Source organism: Protopterus annectens, chromosome 2.part1 (genome assembly GCF_019279795.1).
Source record: "Protopterus annectens isolate FY-2018-M chromosome 2.part1, PAN1.0, whole genome shotgun sequence".
Classification (NCBI taxonomy): domain Eukaryota; kingdom Metazoa; phylum Chordata; order Ceratodontiformes; family Protopteridae; genus Protopterus; species Protopterus annectens.
The window spans coordinates 1,728,352,562-1,728,371,445 of record NC_056729.1 but is presented as its reverse complement, the minus strand read 5'-3'; the positions used below and the strand labels follow the sequence as shown (position 1 = coordinate 1,728,371,445).

Here is an 18,884-nt window from a genome sequence, read left to right as displayed (position 1 = left end):
AACATCCTGTCGAGGCCTTTTCTCAGGAGGGGGGTGAGAACCCCTAATCATTGTAAGCAAATCTTCAGCCATCCTCAATAATTGTTTTTGTGTCTTGGGAGTGGATTCAGAAGCAGCTTGAGCTGAAACTTTAGACTTAGTAGGAGTCTTTGTCTTTGCCTTTGAAATAGTGATATGAGTAGGCGCCTGAAAACCCCCTCAGAAGCCGGTACCTGCACAGCGGTTCCGGACCCATCTGAAGGAGCGACGACCGAAGGTCCTGCAGCAGTTAAAATATTGGGCCTTGATGGCTCCCCATGGGAGTCCGTATCGGCCATCGGTTCAGAAGTGGCGGACGACAGGGGCTGCAAAAGCGCCTCACTGACGACAGCCGAACCGGACGCTGCCTGTCTTTGTCTTTGCGCTTCTTTTGAACTCCGGTAGTGTCCGACGACATTCTGTAAAGCGTCTGCCAAAGTAATTTAAAGCCCAATCGTACCTGCACTTGATAGTACGAGAGTTGAACCTGGCACAGAACCGACAACAAGAAACGTCGTGGTCAGGGCCTAAGCAAGGTAGACAGTAAGAGTGGAAATCTTTATGAGGTATTTGTTTCCCACACGCTATACAATTATTAACTTTTTCTGACATCGGAGGAACAAGAAAGATTCCCAATGGGGTACTTAGCTTTGAGAAGAGAAGTAAGAACTTCGGACCGACAACAACCAAATGCGCTGTTCGAAAATCGCCAACCAACGTTTTGCGAGCTGCTTTCCACCGCACGGCAAGAAAGACTGGAGAAGATGGCATCGGCTGAGGGCTAAGTACCAAGGCGTACTGACGTCAGGATACTAGCTTATACAGCCGACGCCGGACCCAGACTTTGGGATTCTGGCCGACCTCGGGCTGCCTGCCGGCAGGAGCACCCTACAGTTATGACTGCAACAGTGAAACACGAAGAACATCTAACCTGGCTTTGACTCTGTTGCTGCTGAAGAGGAGCGAGACCAGTTTGTGTATGTCTGCTATTCTCTGATCTGTTAGTCTCGCAGACATGTTGACTGTGTCTAGATTTGCGCCTATGAAGGTAATAGTACGACAAGGCGACAAAACAGACTTTTCGCAATTTATTGAAATGCCTAAGTTTTGACAAATGCGAAAGGTGTAGTCCCTGGCCAGTAGAAGAAGATGCTTGGTGGGAGCTGTGAGGAGCCAGTCGTCAAATATGGAAACACCTGGAATCCTTGACGCCTCAGGTGAGAAGCTACCACTGCCATGCATTTGGTAAACACCGGGGCAGTGGTGAGACCAAAGGGCAGGGCCCTGAATTGAAAATGACTGGTTCCCAGCCTGAAGCGGAGGAATCTTCTGGAGCGCCTGTTCATTTTATATGATAGTACGCATCCTGAAGGTCTATAGAGCACATCCAGTTTTCCTTTCCCAATAGGGGAAGGATGGACTGTAGCGTGACCATCCGAAATCTTGTTTTCTTGACCGACTTGTTCAAGATACTGAGATCCAAAATTGGTCTCCAGTCCCCTGTTTTCTTTGGAACTAAAAAGAACCTGGAGTAGATTCCGGATCCTTGCTGGTCTGCTGGAACTGGTTGGATTGCTCTTTTTGCAAGCAGCTTTGAAATTTCAAAGCTGCAAGATCCCTTTGAGCGGTGGAACATCTGGAAGGGATTTTTTTGATTGGTTTGGAATGCAAACGAAGGGAATGGAATAGCCTTCGGAAATGATGGACTGTACCCACTTGTCTTGTGTTAGGGATAGCCAGGCTTCTGGGTACAGTGACAATCTTCCCCCGACTGCCTCCGAAGGTGGACAGTCGGGCAACACCTCAGGGATGCTGAAAGGGCTTATCGGAAAAAGTTTCTCGATTGCCCTGGTTCTGCGGGCCCCCTCTGCCTCTGGGGCGACGTCTACCATTATTGTTTCCTCCTCTGCCTCTGGAGGGGAACCGACTCTGTGCGTCAGGCAAATTCCCTTGAGATTGTTTACGGAACCACATTTTCCCACTTTTCTGGCCTTTGGGGTAAGGTCTAGAAGGAGTAGAAAAATGGACTCCGACAGCAGATAGAGTTTTGCCATCCGTCTCGCACCTAGTCAAGGTTTCTTTCACTTGAGGACCAAAGAGAGATGATCCATCAAACGGGGAATTAGTGAAAGACGTTTTAAAGGGGTCCGCGAAATTGCATAGTCGCATCCAGGCATGCCGGCGTAAGGCTACACCTGTCCCTGCGGCTCTACTCGCTCCATCAGCCGCATATGAAAGAAGGCGCATGGAGGAGTTAGCTATAGAATTCAGGGTATTCAGCTGGGTGTTCATCTTGTCTTGAAAACCTGCAGCTGTAGGATCCTTCAACATTTCACTCGCTTCCTTGATCAAGTCTCTCTGGAGACGAGTGAAATGGCACAAGTAGTTCAGCGAACGCATTGCAAAGGTCGCTGACGAAAACATCCGCTTCCGCATCTGTCCATAGACCTAGATTCCTTGTTAGGGGGATGGACAGGCACTGAAGGATCAGCTAGTTCCTTCTTGGTGGCAGCAGCTACCACCATAGCATCCACAGTAACTCCTTTGGTCAGAAATTGTTTATCAGTGGGTGCTGTTATAAACTTAGAAGGTCTCCTGGGGGTAGGGTCCACTGAGTCAGGAGCCGTCCAGGCTTTCTTTGCTACCACCTGCATGAGGGGGTCAAGGGGGACACCCAGGAGGTGCAAGGGCGAGAGGGAAACGCCTCAAGATACACAGAAACATCCTCCGAAGGGTTAAGGGCTGGCCAATTTCCCTCTGCTTAAGGATCTCTAGAATGTCTGCAAAGGAGACATCTTCAGAAGGGGAACGGGGAACCCTCGAATCCTCTAAATCTGTGTCAGAGGTGACAGACTCAGGTGAGTCTATGTGTTTCCTCTTACACTTTGTCTTCCTAGGGGCTCCTGCCAAATCAGGAGAGGCCTCGAAGAGGATGAAATCCCACAGGGATTCTTGAAGAGTTGGCTCTCTGCGGTCAGGGATGAGGAGAGAGTAGACATCACCTGAGGCACCGAAGAGGGAGGGGCGGTCGGAGCCGACTGTGGAGTTGAACCAGGTTCCAACACACTCCACATGACCTCGAATGCACCCCTGTCAGGCAGAGCCAGAGATCCCGCCCGAAGCTGAGAACCTCCTCGGCACCGACAGAGATGGCTCGAGGCCGATGTCGGAGCCGAACTCACCAGCGCCAAGCACCGAGAGGAGAGGGTCGGACAAGGGTCCGATGCCACTCACCCCCTCGGAGCCGACGAGGGAAGTCCAGCGCCGAGATTCCTCAAAAGAAGAAATCGGAGCCGACGACGGAGCCGAAGACATATGTATCGGCTCCGACGCTACCACAGTCTCGGTTCCGAGACGCCCCGGATCCGAGCTCAAAGGAGTCGGAGGAGGAATATTTCGAGGAATAGGTAGAGGCATCGACTGATGAGTCGGGCTCTGAAGCATTTGGGCCAGTGCCTCGGACTTTAGAAGTCGACTCACTACCCTCTGGAGGTCATGATCCGAGCCTCGATGCCCTAGAGGAGTGAGATCTGTGGCACCGTTCAGACAGCAAGGGAGACGCTGGAGCCGAATGAACGGAGCCAAGGGATGGTGACCTAGACCTCTTTCTAGATGTCGGCTCCGATGGTCTGATCGGAGCCGACCCAGGAATCTCCAATACCTCGGCTCCAGCCGGAGCCGAGGGAACCACAGAAACTGTAGTCAAAGACTCATCGGGTCCAGCCGGAGCCGATGTAGCAGTAGGCTTGAATTTAGGCCTCGACTCAGACACTGGAGTCGAGGTCTTAGAAGCCTTGGAAGGTTTTCCCGATGAAGCAGTTAGGGAACCTTCAAGGCTTGAGCAAACCCCTTAGGATGAGTTTGTTCTTTCTTTCCTGCAGGACTCTGGGGCTGAAGCCATGGCATAGAGCACAAGAGTCCTGCAGGTGTAAAGGTCCCAGGCAGTACACACAAGAAGTGTGACCGTCTGTCAAAGACATTTTCTGACAGCACGAGTCACACTTCTTGAAGCTTGAGACCTTTGAATCCTTGGACATTTTCAAGGAGCCGAAGTGTAATCACCACACAAAACACACACCGATTACACTATCAGAAAAGGTAAATTAAACTAAAAGCTAAAGAAATTAGTTAGTTTATATAAATAAATCCCTAAAAACACATACACACCACTATTAGGGAAGAGGGCCCGAAGGCCTAAGGAAAGAACTTATCAGTTCTTGTGGGAAAGGGGCTGGATAAGGGTAGGAAGGATAATATCCACTACACTATAACTAAAGAAGAAAAGGCTAAGCTAAAAAGGGGTTTAAAAGTTATTAAACCTGCTTTAATACCACTGACCTGAGCCGGTAGAAAAAACAACACCTCGATCGCTGTAGCGGCAAACGAGATCTGAGGTAATTCACGCCTAGCATTGTGGGATATAAGGGGGGCCTCGAGCCGGTGGAACCAAAGCCGAGGTCGGCTCCGAACCCATCCAGCAAGAATGAAGGCGAGATAGACAACTTAACATGATAAGTTTCAGCAGAAAGAAGGGGGATGGCGGGTGAGTAACCTGGACTGCAACAGTGAATACACTCTAACATCTACATTTACAGTAAGTGTACATAACTGTACTATGTACTTCATGTTTCACTGTTGCTGTCATGACATTTGGGTGGAGTCCCAAAGCTATGGATGGGAGGCTGGAGCTAAACAGCGTTAGGAGTGGCTATGAGGCCATGCAGAACTGCAGTGGCAAAGCCTGCCCTGGATTTAGAGTAGAGTGGCAGATGATGGTGCTTTGTAAAGGTGTGCACTGAACTCAAGTAGCAGCCTCTAAAATGTCTTTAGTTGGTACTCCCCTGAGGAAGGCTGCTGAAGTGGCTGCAGCTCTGGTTGAATGTGGCCTAATGACCTTAGGCACTGGCTTGCCATGCTGTGAATAGCAGAAACGAATGCAGTGGCCTATCCACTTTGAAATAGTCTGCTTTGAGATAGCCTTTCCTTGTGATCCTGCAGCATATGCCACTAGTAATTGCTCTGTCCTCCTGAAAACTTTGGTTCTGTCCAAGTAGAATCTAAGCTGTCTGTGTACGTCCAAAGAATGCAGAATTCTCTCCCCCTTGTTCTGTGGATTTGGATAAAAAGTTGGCAGATGAATAGCTTGGTTAAGAGCCACACTGGACACCACCTTAGGCATAAATGTTGGTTGGGTTTGTTCTCAGAGAAACCTTGTCTGGATAAAAAATTATAAAAGGTTCCACAGCCATGAGGGCCTGCAGCTCTGAAACTCGTCTTGCAAATGTTATTGCTAGGAGCAGAGCTGTTTTCCAAGATAAAAACTTTACATCAGCATAGCAGCTGGCTCAAAAAGAGGCAGGGTGAGTTTTTCCAAGGCATAGTTGAGGTCCCATGCAGGTACTGGTGATCTCCTTGGGGGCCTTAAATTTTTGGCTCCTCTGAGGTACTGCCTTAACAAAGGATGAGAAAAAATTGGTGGCTCTGTATTGTAATGAGCCGAAATTGCAGAGGCATGAATTTTAATTGATGCAAAAGATAGGCCTTTGTCTAGCATCTCAGTTAAGTATTGCAAAATCTGAGGAATATTTGGTACAGCTGTATCAGTTCCTTGTGCCTGGTTCCAAGCACATAATCTCTTCCAATTTCCAGTGTAACATTTTCCAGTACTAGGCCATCTGGCTTCCAAAATGACGTCCATCACAGCTTTACTGAGATGTGTGTTTTTTATGACTACATTATCCGCCATGCTGCCAGGTTTAAGGTCCTGAGTTGGCTGTGCAGGATCTGACTGTTTTGCTGGGACAGTAGATGAGGTATTTGAGGTAAGGTCCAAGCTGGGTATTGAGACAAGTTCCTCAGGATTGGATACCAGAACTGCCGGGGCCAGTCTGGGGCAATCGGTATCATCTTTGGCTTCTCCTGTCTGACTTTTAAGAGTACCTTGGGGAGGAGAGGCAGTGGCAGAAAGGCATATACTGATAGGTTTTTCCAACTGAAAGATAGGGCGTCCACTTTCCATGCTTATCTGTGATAAGTCCTTGTGCAGAATCTTTTTAGTTGGTAGTTGTGAGGGGAGGCAAATAGATCTACGTCTGGGCATCCCCATTTCCTTGTATCATGTTGAAGACTTGTGGGTCCAGCTGCCACTCATGGGGATCCATGAGGTTTCTGCTTAGTTCGTCTGCCAGTGTATTTTCCTTTCCTGGCAGGAACTGTGCCTGCATATGCACTTGGTAAGTCAATGCTGTGTCCCACAAAGTCATGGCTAGTCTGCAAAGGGGTAAGAATATGTGCCCCCCTGCTTGTTTATATACCACACGACCGTGGTGTTGTCTGTCTTTATCAGTACTTGTCCCGGATGAAGTAGGTCCTCGAAGGCTGTCAGGGCAATTTGAACAGCTAGCATCTCTTTTTGATTGATATGTAGATGCATTTGGTTTGAGGTCCATGTGCCCTGAATACATCTTCCTGCCATGTGGGCCCCCCCAAGCATAATCTGATGCATCCGTTGTTAGTGTTTGCCTGGCTGGGGGTAATGTGAATGGCTGTCCCTTGTTCTGGTGACAAGCCTTTGCCCACCATCGAAACTCCTGTTGCAGGCAGGGGATGAGAGTAATCAATGTGTCCAGGCTGTGGCAATGTTGAGTCCAAACACTTTTTAGGTACCATTAAAGTTTCCTCATATACAGTCTTGCATATAGAATTAGTAGGATGCATGATGCCATGAAGCCCAAAGCCTGAAGAATTTTTCTTGCAGATAACTGGGCCTTTGTTGCCAACATTTTGAAATAGGTAGTCAGTTGTCTTTGTTTGTTTGGCGTGAGATAAGCCATCTGGGCAGTTGTATTTAAGTTTGCACCCAGGATTATCATCTCTTGAGAGGGTACTAGTTTTGATTTCTTTTCGTTGACTGTGTACCCTAGGCATGTTAGAAGTCTTTTCACAAACGCCAGATGTTGTAGAACGAATGTCCTTGTTCTCTGCTTGAATTAAACAATTGTCCAAGTAAGGACATATTTGCATTCCTCTTTGTCTGCAGAATGCAATTACTGGTGCCAGGCACTTTGTAAAGACCCTGGGCGCAGTAGATAAGCCAAAGGGCAGTGCAGAGAATTGGTAATGCATTGTGCCAGCCTTGAATCTGAGGTATCTTCTGCATGATTGTCTGATTGGGACATGTAGGTATGCCTCTTGTAGGTCTAAAGTTACAAGCCAAGCATTCTTGCCCAGCATGGGCAGAAGCTGCTGCAAAGGCAACATTTTGAATTTTGGTATATCCAGGAATGTGTTCAGAACAGATAGGTCCAGTATTGATCTCCAGGCTTTGTCCTTTCTGGGTACCAAGAACAGTCTTGATTAAAATCCTTGCCCCTGCTCTTGCTCTGGTACTTGATGAATGGCCCCCATGTCCATGAGGGATGAGGCTTGTTTTTGTGCTTCTGCCCATTGATTTTTTGGCAGATCTGGCCAACCGTTTGCCTTTGGCAGGGTATGGAAATGGAACATGTAGCCTTGTGACACTATATTTAGAACCCACTTGTCCTGGGTTATAATGTGCCAATTTTGAGAAAAAAAAGTGCTAATTTTCCTGCTAAGGGTGCTGCCAGGAGATAAGTGTTTGGTGCAGGCAGGGGGAAGTCATTGGGACTGTTTCCTGTATGGTTGTGATTTGTCTTCTCCAGCTTTGGAGGTAGAAGCACCCCATTGCTTTGACCTGTATGAAACTTGTGCCTGGGGTCTGCCTCTAGTGCATCTGGATCTGCCCCTTTGAGGTCTGTCTGATACAGGAAAGGACCAATTCTTTGTAGGCCAGTGTCTACTAAACCTAGGTGGCTGTACTTGTAAAAAATATTTGACAGTTTGCATAGATTTAGCTTTGTCCTCCATTTTCTTTAACACCTCTTCTGCCTTAACACCAAAGTATCATGCTGTCAAGGTGCATCTAATAATTTAACTTTGACATAAGGCAGATTTTGTTCCTTTAACCAAGCATGCCTCCTAATTACAGAACCCATAACTGCGGCCCTGCAGGAGGCCTCCAAAGAATCAAAATCACATTGCAAAGTATGCTTTAAAACTTGTTCAGCTGCATGCAATAAATCCTGCATTTCCTTGTTTTCTGCACATTCAGAGATTAACAACATTTTCTGTTTAAACAATGCCATGACATGTTGCTGATATTTGAGCATATGAAACAGACAGTTTAAGGCCCTTATAGTCAAGGTAGCAGATGTGTAAACCTTTTTTCCCCACCTATCCAGTGCCCTAGAATCTCTGTCAGAGGGGGTAGGGTTTTTTGCAGTGGAAGTCTTAACTCCTTTGTGACCCCGTGAAATGGTTTCTGGGTCTGCAGCAGGGTTTTTAAAAAGGAATTTATGAGAGTCAGGAACCCTGTAGTATCGGTCAGGCTTAACAGGAGCTGGAGGTAAGGGGTCAGACTAGACTCCGAAAAAACATTATCTACAATGTCTAACACAGGTGGAATGGCTAGAGGCCTGTGTTGGGGTAGTAAAAAGAACTGTGCCTCTTTTTAGATTCTGAAAAATCTTGGCTCTCCCAGTGGAAATGCTCCCTCATAGTGTGCAAGGTTTCTCCAAAAGAATAGTCCTCTGGAGGAAAAGCTGAAGGTATAGATTCTTCAGCATCAGAATCCTCATAGGGGGGAAGAGAATATTCCTGATCAGAAGAGGAATCAGCAGAAATAGAAACCTGATCTGAAGATTCATAGTCAGTCTCTTGCCTAGGCCTCTTAAAAGGAGGGGAATAGGAACCCCTGATCAAGGTAATCAAGTCTTCGGCCATTTTGAGCATCTGTTTTTTGGGCATAGAGGCCTGACCACGTAGCTCTTGAGCTTGTTTCTTTGCTGTAGAAGGTGCTTTAGTCTTTGCCTTTGAAGCTGCAGTCGGTTTATTGTAAAGAAGTTTAGGTCTGAAAACACCCTCAGAAGCCGGTGCCTGCTCAGCGGCTCCGGACCCATCTGAGGGAATAGCATCTGAGGCTCCAATACCTTGAGTTTCCGGTGGCATGGCCGACTCCACGTGGGAGTTGGTAGCGGCCTGTGACTCTAAAGTAGCGGGCGTCAGGGTCTGCGAAAGTGCCTCACTGAGAACCGGCGACTGGCTTAGGCTTAGGAGAAGCTTCGTCGTCGATTTTGGACCTTGGTTGTTTATCTCTCTCTTTTTATTTGCGTTTTTTGTGAACTCCGGTAGTCGGATGGCTATCCGACGACATTTCAGGATAATTAAACCGGCGTCCAAAATAGTTTAAAGCAAAACCATACCGACGCTTAACAGTGCGTTGGTTAAATCTAGCACAAAACCAACAACCAGAAATGTTGTGAGCAGGGCCTAGGCAAGGAATACAGTATGAATTGAAGTCCTTATGAGGTATTTGCTTTCCACAAGAAATACAATTATTTACTTTTTCTGACATCGGTCTGGAGCAAGAAAAAAGTTTCCCCAATGGGGTACTTAGCTTTGTTGAAGACTTCGAATCTGAAATTCAAACACGAAAATCTCAGGAGTCGGCTGACCGGCACTTGCGAACTGCTTCTGCTTCGGGCACCGCGCGGCAAGAAAGACTAAAGAAAATGGCGTCGGACGCTTCTTTTATACCCCTGACGACCTGATGTCAGGGAAGGGGCAACAGCAGCCGACGCAGGACCCAAGACTTTGCAATTCAGGCCGACTGAGGGCAACCTGCCAGAAGGATTACCCAAATGCAATGACTGCAACAGTGAAACATGAAGAACATCCCAAATAATACTCTACTCTAAGAAGATAAACAAATCTCACTCTGGAAATGCATGCCCTCATATCTTGTTTGCTGCGTGTACTATAACCATGTAATATATCTATCCTGCTATGGAAAGGAAGATGATAAACAAATCCCACTCTGGAAACGCATGCCCTCAGATCTTGTCTGCTGCGTGTACTATAACCATGTAATACATCTGTCCTGCTATGGAAAGGAAGAAGATAAACAAATCCAACTCTGGAAATGCATGCCCTCAGATCTTGTTTGCTGCGTGTACTATAACCATGTAATACATCTATCCTGCTATGGGAAGGAAGAAGATAAACAAATCACACTCTGGAAATGCATGCCCTCAGATCTTGTTTGCTGCGTGTACTATAACCATGTAATATATCTATCCTGCTATGGAAAGGAAGATAATGAGCAACCAGGATGAGACCAGCATCTCGGTCAACTATCAGCCAGGAGGGGGCAGGAGGGAGGGAAGCAAGAATAAAGGCGAGATGAACAACACACATGGAACGCTATGGTGAGTACATAACGTCTTAATGTGAAGTTTTCAATCTTGCCATTCATTCCTGACTGATGGGTAGCATCCCTAGCATCATCAATCTCGGCTGGCTCATGGGAGTTCATTTTTCAGGACTGTAGACCCAAAGGAAGCCCTGTCCCTGGAGGCCTTATCAATTTTGTAATGACTGATAAAAGTATGAGGTTTTGACCAAGAGGCTGCTGCACAAACGTTATCAAGGGGCAGTTTGGTTGAAAACACAGAGGATGTAGAAACTGCTCTGGTTGAGTGAGCTTTAATCTTGTGTTGCAAAGGCATATTAGCAGCTGAATAGACAAAGGTGATACAATCAGATAACCATTTAGACAGAGTTGTTTTTGCCACTGGTCTACCTTTCCTGGATTCAGAGAATGAAACAAAGGGTTGGTCTGATTTCCTGATATATTTTGATCTAGCCAAATAAAATCTGAGCTGTCTGTGAACATCAAGTCTGTGCAGCATATACTCCAACTTGTTGGAATGATTAGGGAAGAAAACTGGTAACTCAATAATGACAGATGCATATGACATAGGTTTGTACTAAGCTAACTGCCCTTGTGAGCCATTTTAGCCAATTATCCCTTGTTAGACTCAAGCCCTGCACTTTGTGTTTGTAAGGCAAACACCTTAACCATTAGGCCGCCCTTCCCAACCCCCTTGGTTAATATTGGTTTCTGAACAAACTTTGGACAAAAGGGAAGGATTTGTCCTAAGAGATACTCTGTCAGCATGAAAAATCAAATAAGGAAGGCTGACGGATAAAGCCTGAAGCTCTGACACTCTGCGGACAGAAGTAATAGCTACCAGAAAAATGGTTTTCCATGACAAATATTTGAGGTCACAAGATGATGCTGGTTCAAACGGAGGGAGGATTATTCTTGAAAGCATAAAATTTAGATTCCATTGAGAACAAGGAGTTTTCACAGGAGGTCTCATATGAAATGTCCCCTTGAGAAAGGCTTTGGATAACTTGTGGGATATGATATTTAACCAGTCTACCCAAAGATGAAAATTAGATATAGCAGCCAACTGGACCCGAACTGTTGCTGCTGCCACTCCTTTGTTAAAAATCATAGTCAAGAATTCTAGTATGGATGCCATGGAGGCTTGGTAAGGATCAATATTATGCTTAGAGGCCCATATGGAAAATCTCTTCCACTTACTAAGATATAATCTTCTAGTGGACAGCTTATGAGAAGACAAAAGGATCTGTTTCGTCTCACTGGAAAAGTTATGAAGCTTGGCTATGAGGGGAACCGCAGCAGGAAAACTGTCAGCTTCAATGACTGCAGACAGGGATGAAGGTCCCCCGATGGATGTGTCAGAAGGTTTTCAACTGGGTCCAGAATCCAGGGATCCTCCAAGAGATGACGTTGAAGGAATGGGAACCAAATCTGCCAAAACCAATGAGGGGCTATAAGGCTGACAGTCCTTCCCATGGATTTTGCTTTCTGTAGAACCTTGAGTATCAATGGTATTAGTGGAAATGCACAGAGGAGACTCAGGGGCCAATCATGTATGAGTGCATCCCTCGGGGCTTCTACCAGAGGGGAGATCAGGGCAAAATAGCTTCTGCATTTTGTGTTGATGTGACTGGCAAAAAGGTTGCAGCAAGGCTGGCCCCATTTGTGGAAAATCCTGCCTGCAATCTCTTTCTTGAAGAACCACTCATGTGGCAACAAGATTGCCCTGCTTAGTTTGTCTGCTATCACATTGGATCTCCCTGGGATGTGTGTTGCCAACAGAAAGCACTGGGAGGAAAAACCAACTGCCAAACTCTGAGGGCTTCTCGGCAAAAAGGGGTAAGATCTGGTTCCCCCTTGCTTGTTCAAGTACCAGACTACTGACATATTGTCTGTCTGAATCGCAATCGTTCCTAGAGGAAGAGAGTCCTGGAAGTACTGCAACATCAAAAGTACTGCACTCATCTCCAGAACATATTTATGCAATTGTTACTCCTGATCGGTCCATGTGCCTTGGGCAGTCTTTCCCTGAAAATGCCCCACCCTATCAGGGAAGCATCTGTAGTCACAATGGGTACTGGAGGGGGTAAAACAAAGGGGTGTCCTATGGTGACATGAAGAGACGTCAACCATCACTGGAGATCTTTCTTGCAAAAGCTTGTAATCAATATTGTGTGGTCCATGGGTAGTTCCTGGTAAGACCATTGAGTGAACAACAGCCACTGAAGGATCCGCATATGCATTCTTGCTAATGGTATGGCTAGGATTGCCACAACCATCATACCCAATACTTTCATAACTTCTGAAGTTGGAGCTCTGTCTTTCGATACCAATGTGCTGACAAAGAAAGACTCTTTTGATTGGTAGCCTTAGAGTGGTGACTGAGGTGTCTAGCTCTGCCCCGATAAAAATGATATGCTGTGATGGCGACAAGGCAGTCTTTTCTGTGTTGACTGTAATACCTAAATGACTGCAGAGTGACAGAGTGTACTCCCTTGCCTGAATAAGTTGATGCCTGGTGGTGGTGGTAAGGAGCCAATCGTCTAGGTACAGAAACACCTGGAATCCCAGACACCTCAGGTGAGCTGTAACCACTGCCATGCATTTGAACAGTCTGAGAGCTGTAGTGACACCAAAGGTCAGGGCTCAAAACTGAAAATGATTGGCTCCCAGCCAGAAATGCAGGTGATCTCTGAATGGCCTGCCCATCTTTATGTGGTAGTACGCATCCTTGAGATCTATCAAGCACATCCAATTGTCTTTCTCTAAGAAGGGAAGTATAGACTGAAGTGTGACCATCTGTAACTTCTCTTTCTTTACATATTGGTTGAGTCTGCTGAGGTCCAAAATGGGTCTCCAGTACCCTATTTTCTTTGGAACCAAAAATAATCTTGAGTAAGTTCCGGACCCTGTTTGGTCTGCTGGGATTGGCTGGATGACTCTTTTTGTAGCAACTTTCGGACCTCTATAGTTGCTTGTTCCCTGTAACTTGGTGGAACATCTGGGATTCTGCTTATGAACGAAGGGGGGTGTGGTGAATGGTATGAAGTACCCTCTGGAATTGATACTTTATACCCAGCTGTCTTTTGTTATTCCTTGCCAGGCGTCTGGGTACAAAGATAAGTGACCCCCAACTGCCTCCAGAGCAGGACAGTAGGGCCTCTTTTCAGGAGCGCTGATAGGGTTGCCCAGAGAAGTGATCTCTGTCACCCTGATGTTGTGGACCCTCTCTGCCACGAGGGCGGAGTCTTCCACTATTACCACCTCCTCTGCCCCTGGAGGGAGGTTCACCACTGTGTCCTGAAAGGCTCCTTGAGCTTTCTGGAACCACATTTTCCCTCCCCTTTGACCTTTGGGATAAGGTTGTGTAGGGGTGTAAAAATGGACTCCGACGGCAGAGTCTTTCCCTCCTGTTCACACCTGGTCAAGGTTTCCTTCACTTTAGGTCCAAAAAAAGATGAGCCATCAAAGGGAGTATTCACGAAGGATGACTTAAAGGGCTCCGCAAAAGAACACAAGCGCATCCAGGAATGTCTTCTAAGAATGATTCCTGTACCCGCTGTCCTACTCGTTCCATCAGCTGCATAGAATATGAGACGCATGGATGAGTTGACAACAGAATTTAGGATAGAAAGCTGGGCAGCAACTTTGTCAGAGGTGCCTGCAGCAACTTTATCGTGAAGAGCATCTCCCAGCTCCTTAAGGAGATCTGTTTGTAACCTAGTAAAATGGGTTAAGTAGTTCAGTGAACAGAGAGCAAAAGTCGTTGAACTGAACATGCGTTTCCCATATCTATCCATGATCCTACACTCTCTATTACGAGGAAGGATAGACGAGGAAGTCTCAGACATTTCCTTTTTGGTGGCTGCCACCACCACCACCATGGCATCAACTGGGACTCCTTTGGTTAAGAAAGTTTTGTCTGGTGGGGCTGATATAAACTTGTTACACCTCCTAAGGACAGGCTCCATGGACTCCGATGACTCCCACGCCCTTCGAGAAACCAACTGCATGAGCTCATCAAAGGGTGGAGATACCCAAGAGGTGGAGGGTTAAGACCTGAAAGCCTTCAGGAGAACTGACATTCTCAGTAGGGCTTTTGGGCTGCTAATCACCCCTCTGCCTAAGGATCTCAAGTATCTCAACAAAGGAGATATCCTCAGAGAGGGACCGTGGGGACCCTTCTGACTCATCCAAGTCAGTGTCAGATGTTGAAGACTCCTGTGGGGAGTTCAAGTGTCTCCTCTTGTACAATCTCTTCCTGGGAACCTCCTCAGTGGGAGCCTCTGGGGAGGTCTCGGAAGAGCAGGGGGCACCCTGTGGGGCTACCTGAGGCTCTGGGTCTCTACACTTAGCCTGGGTGATGGAAGCAGAAGCAGACACAGGCGCTTTAGGGGATGAGGAAGCAAGGCCTGAAGTTGAGGATGTCTTGGGGGACAAAGCTCGCTACATGGCTTCGAAGGCACCACGGCTCCGATGGGAAGGAATCAACCGATCCGAGGGAACCGTCAAACCCTCCTGCACCGAGGCAGTGGGCTCCAAGCCGGAGGTAGGAGCCAAGCTCATCCGAGCCGAAACCCCGAGAGGAAGAGTTGGCACAGACAAGTCGGTCCGACTATCCTCTCCAGATATGACTGGAGAGTGTCAGCTCCTAGAGTTCCTGGTCGGCACCAAGGACGTCAGAGTGGATGGAGCTGAGGATACTGGAGCAGGTCTCGACTCCAAAGGTTTCATGATTAACAGGTCTGCTTCTTCTGGCTCCGAAGGGCCGATACGGCTCAGAGAAGGAGTAGCCAAAGCACAGTAGTGGTCTTCAGCTCCAAAGCCACTTGAGTTGGAGCCAACAACAATTTATCAAGGCCTGGTGCCTGTAAGAGCTTCTGCACCAATCGATCCATAATCTGAAAGGCTGACAGATGATCTAGATGAATGCACCAATGGTGTCTACTGGAGCAATGGTGACTGAGGCACTTCGGATACCAGCTCCAAAAAAAGACAGTCGGCTCCAAAGTCTGTGGAGCCAATGTCGCAGAGTCATCAGACTTTTTTGAATGTTTGGAGTCCTTAGATTCATAGATGACTTAGAGGAGACCCCTGTCCATTAACTTCCTTTTCCTCTCTAACAGAGCCCTGGATGAAAAGGAACGACAGACAGCACAAGATTCTTGTAAGTGGACAGCTCATAAACAACAGGCACAGATAACATGTCCATCAGCAATGGACATTTTCTGATTGCAGTCTGGACATTTTTTAAAATGCAACTACTTTAACACGCAAACCAGATATTAATAAAGTTGCTACACACAGACACACACACACACACACACACACACACACACACACACACACACACACACACACACACGAGCCTGAGATAAAGGATCCAAAAACTCTATACAACTAGGGAAAGGCTGTATATAGCCACTAGAAAGGCTATTTAAACACACACTCTAACAGATAATTAGGCCAAAACACACAAGGCCAATCTTTTAAAAAGTAATATTATGAACACATGGGAAGGGGAACTTCAAGGAAGCTATAAAAGCAAACTAACTATCCTATGTCAAAAATTTAGTAAAAATATTTAAACTGCTAAATAGAAAAAGTTTTAAATTGCACTGGCCCGTGCTTGCACTGGAACTTCCGAACAGATGCCGTGGCAAACTAGATCTGAGGTAATTCACAGTGCATCATGGGATAGAGGCTTAGTCTTGAGCTACTGGAAGACCTCGAGCTTTGCATGTCGCCGTACCGGAGCTGATGGATCGGCTCCGAACCCATCAGTCAAGAATGAACGGCGAGATTGAACAACTTCATATCTGATCACTGGGGGGGGGGGAGCTGAGGCAAGGGCTTAGTTATAACATAACTGATCCCTGGGCGGCTGGAGAAAGGGTTTAGTTATAAAATAACTGAACCCTGGGGGGGCTGGGCAAGGGCTTACTTATAAGACCACTAGTCTCTGAGGGGGGGGAGCTGGGGCAAGGGCTTAGTTATAAGACAACTGATCCCTTGGGGGGGGGGGGGGCTTGGCAGGGGCTTAGTTTTAAGTTAACTGATCTCTGGGGCTCGAACTTCCTAAATGTCTCCCAGTTCCACCAGTTACAGTAATGCAGAAGGCATGCACCAAAGAACAAACGGCCAAGGGAGACATTTGTACAGCAAGTACTGAAGGGGCCACTACTCCAATGCACTGAGCTTTAACCACAGCAACTGCCAATGCAAAGCAGTCCTCTGCCATCTTACAGTTTAGCAGAATTTGTTTTAGCTCTTGATTTCACATAAACTGGAAGTGCATTTGCAATTCTTGAATCTGGCAATATTTCAACACAGTTACTGAAGGAAAATTTCCACAACACGCACCCATCTAATCCTGAAATAAATGCATTACTATGCAGGCCACAATATACCAAGACAGACTCCTCAACTCAAAACTAATAATTTAATGAATATACATCATTAAAACCACAAGGCTTGTGTTAATATAGTACACCTAAATAAAAGTGTTACTATCTAACAACATTTACTTGGTTCACCCGGTTAGCAGACCAAGTTGGCTTAGTCATCTCATAAGTTCTGATAAGCACTTATCATGTTTATTTTTATACTTACATAAATGAACTCTGCCAATGATTTTCTGAGTGCCTACACCCTTTGCAATACCAGCCCATCGCCTGTCCACAAGTCGCATGATATTACACCTTTCAGCACAGGCTTGACTCATGATAGTCATCTGGGCACCTAGGTACAAGAGGAGAAACAATTATAGGACTTGACACTTACCTTTAGCTTATGACAATTACTTTCACTCCTTCAAAATTCTGTAGTACACATTGTTCTTTCACTTTCCAGTCCCAGGATCACTGGACAACCACAACTTACTGTGGCAAAAATCCTGGGACACGTGCACTCACAGCTCACAAATTCAACTATGGCATGTCTTTCAGATGTGAGAGAACATAGGAGCACCTAGCATAAGCGCATGTACAAAGAGGAAGAATATGTAGTCTCTGCAAAAAAGGAACCTCTGCTCAGGGCTGAACTGGAGAACTACATACTATGAGGCAACAATGATAGACGTGCTACAGAGCTAAAAAGCTGTAGTGGCCTCTACCTAACACAAAAATATAATTAGTGCTTCAGACAATGTTACAGACGCCTGTTGAAAGTCTGGGGATCCTAAACATGATCTTTAAAACAAACATTTTAAGTCTAACTGAAAAAACAACAGCCACTAATCCCTAGGTACCTTCGTTGCAAAAAAGCCGAAATACTGTAGTAAAAAATGACCAACATAGGCAAGGCTCCAGGTTCAAGGACAATCTTTTAATAAAACACACTAGCTCTTTCACCAAATGCTTCTTCAGATGTGAAATAAAACTGAGCACATAAGGTACCATATTTAACCAATAAGCTCAGATCACATGATAAAACAAGTAACAACTTAGATACACATCCTAAAATTCATTTAAGCACTATTAAGTGTAAAAAAATATACATCTATAAAAAATATATATAAAAAACATATTTTAAAAACAAAAGTATATGTATATGATCATGAAGGTAGCATTTAATATATACCCAGCTCCTCATACTGCTCATTTTCTGGCTTTCAAAGCGGGTTTTAATGGTATACAATCATTCAAACCATGCCCTGCATTTGCTCTCAGCCTAATAATCCAATGAGCTTCCATTTCTTTCGCCCTCAGTTTCATATCCCCTCCTCTTTTGTTACCATAATTAATTCCTATAACTAAGAAACCAAACTATGTGTACTATCTGTATTAGGAACATGTTTCGTTAACGCATTAAACATGCTTTTCTTGCCTATATGATATATATGTTCCCTGATCCTATCCTTTAGCATTCTGTCAGTCTTCCAGACATAAAATTTACTACATACTTTACATTCAGCTAGATATATCACATGCATACTAGTACAAGTAGCCTTGATGTTGAAGTACCATTCTCCTGTGTCTGGATGCAAAAAGATGGAACTATTGTTGATATATGGACAAAAAGAACACTTCCTACAGGGGATGGTTGTTCCTTGTGTGACTGGTCTATTGGTGTCCCTTGTACCACAAGTTGTTTCTAAACCTAAATTGAGGTACTGGGTCCAGATATTTACTAACTTGCTCATTAGTCAGTAAAATATTCCAGTTTTTCTTAATACTGGTGTACTGACCGATAAGCCTTGAATAACAGAATGACATTCTTATGTTGTTGTTGCCTCTCCTTCTTAACTTATAATTACGGTCATCCTGTATAGATTCAGAAAAGTAAGGTTTGGCTCTTGTACTTCTCATATTCACTACATTCTTCTGTATCATATCTATATCATACCCTCTATGTACCAACTCACTGATAGTGGTACTGAGCTGTTGTTGAAAATCTTGCTCATTCACATTGTCTAGAAGCCCTATATAACTGATTTTGGACCACATTCCTAAACATGTACAGTGGGCGCATACTTTCTCTGCTAAGGAGATGGTTAACTTGACATTCTTTCCTATGAAGTCTAGTCCCAAGCAGGTTCCTATCATCCCTAAAGATGGTGACATCTAGGTAGTCTACATTCGTATAAGACCATTTC

The 18,884-nt window shown here is 45.7% G+C and overlaps 1 protein-coding gene across 2 annotated transcripts in view; it reads right to left on the bottom strand.

The window, feature by feature from the left end:
- LOC122794613 (protein DDI1 homolog 2-like) overlaps positions 1–18,884 on the bottom strand; it is an 897,408-nt gene that overhangs the window by 349,537 nt on the left and 528,987 nt on the right. For both annotated transcript variants that reach the window (XM_044063181.1, XM_044063180.1), the window contains exon 6: positions 16,901–17,029. In XM_044063181.1, the coding sequence (XP_043919116.1) occupies positions 16,901–17,029 (129 nt within the window). The remainder of the gene's footprint in view (positions 1–16,900; positions 17,030–18,884) is intronic.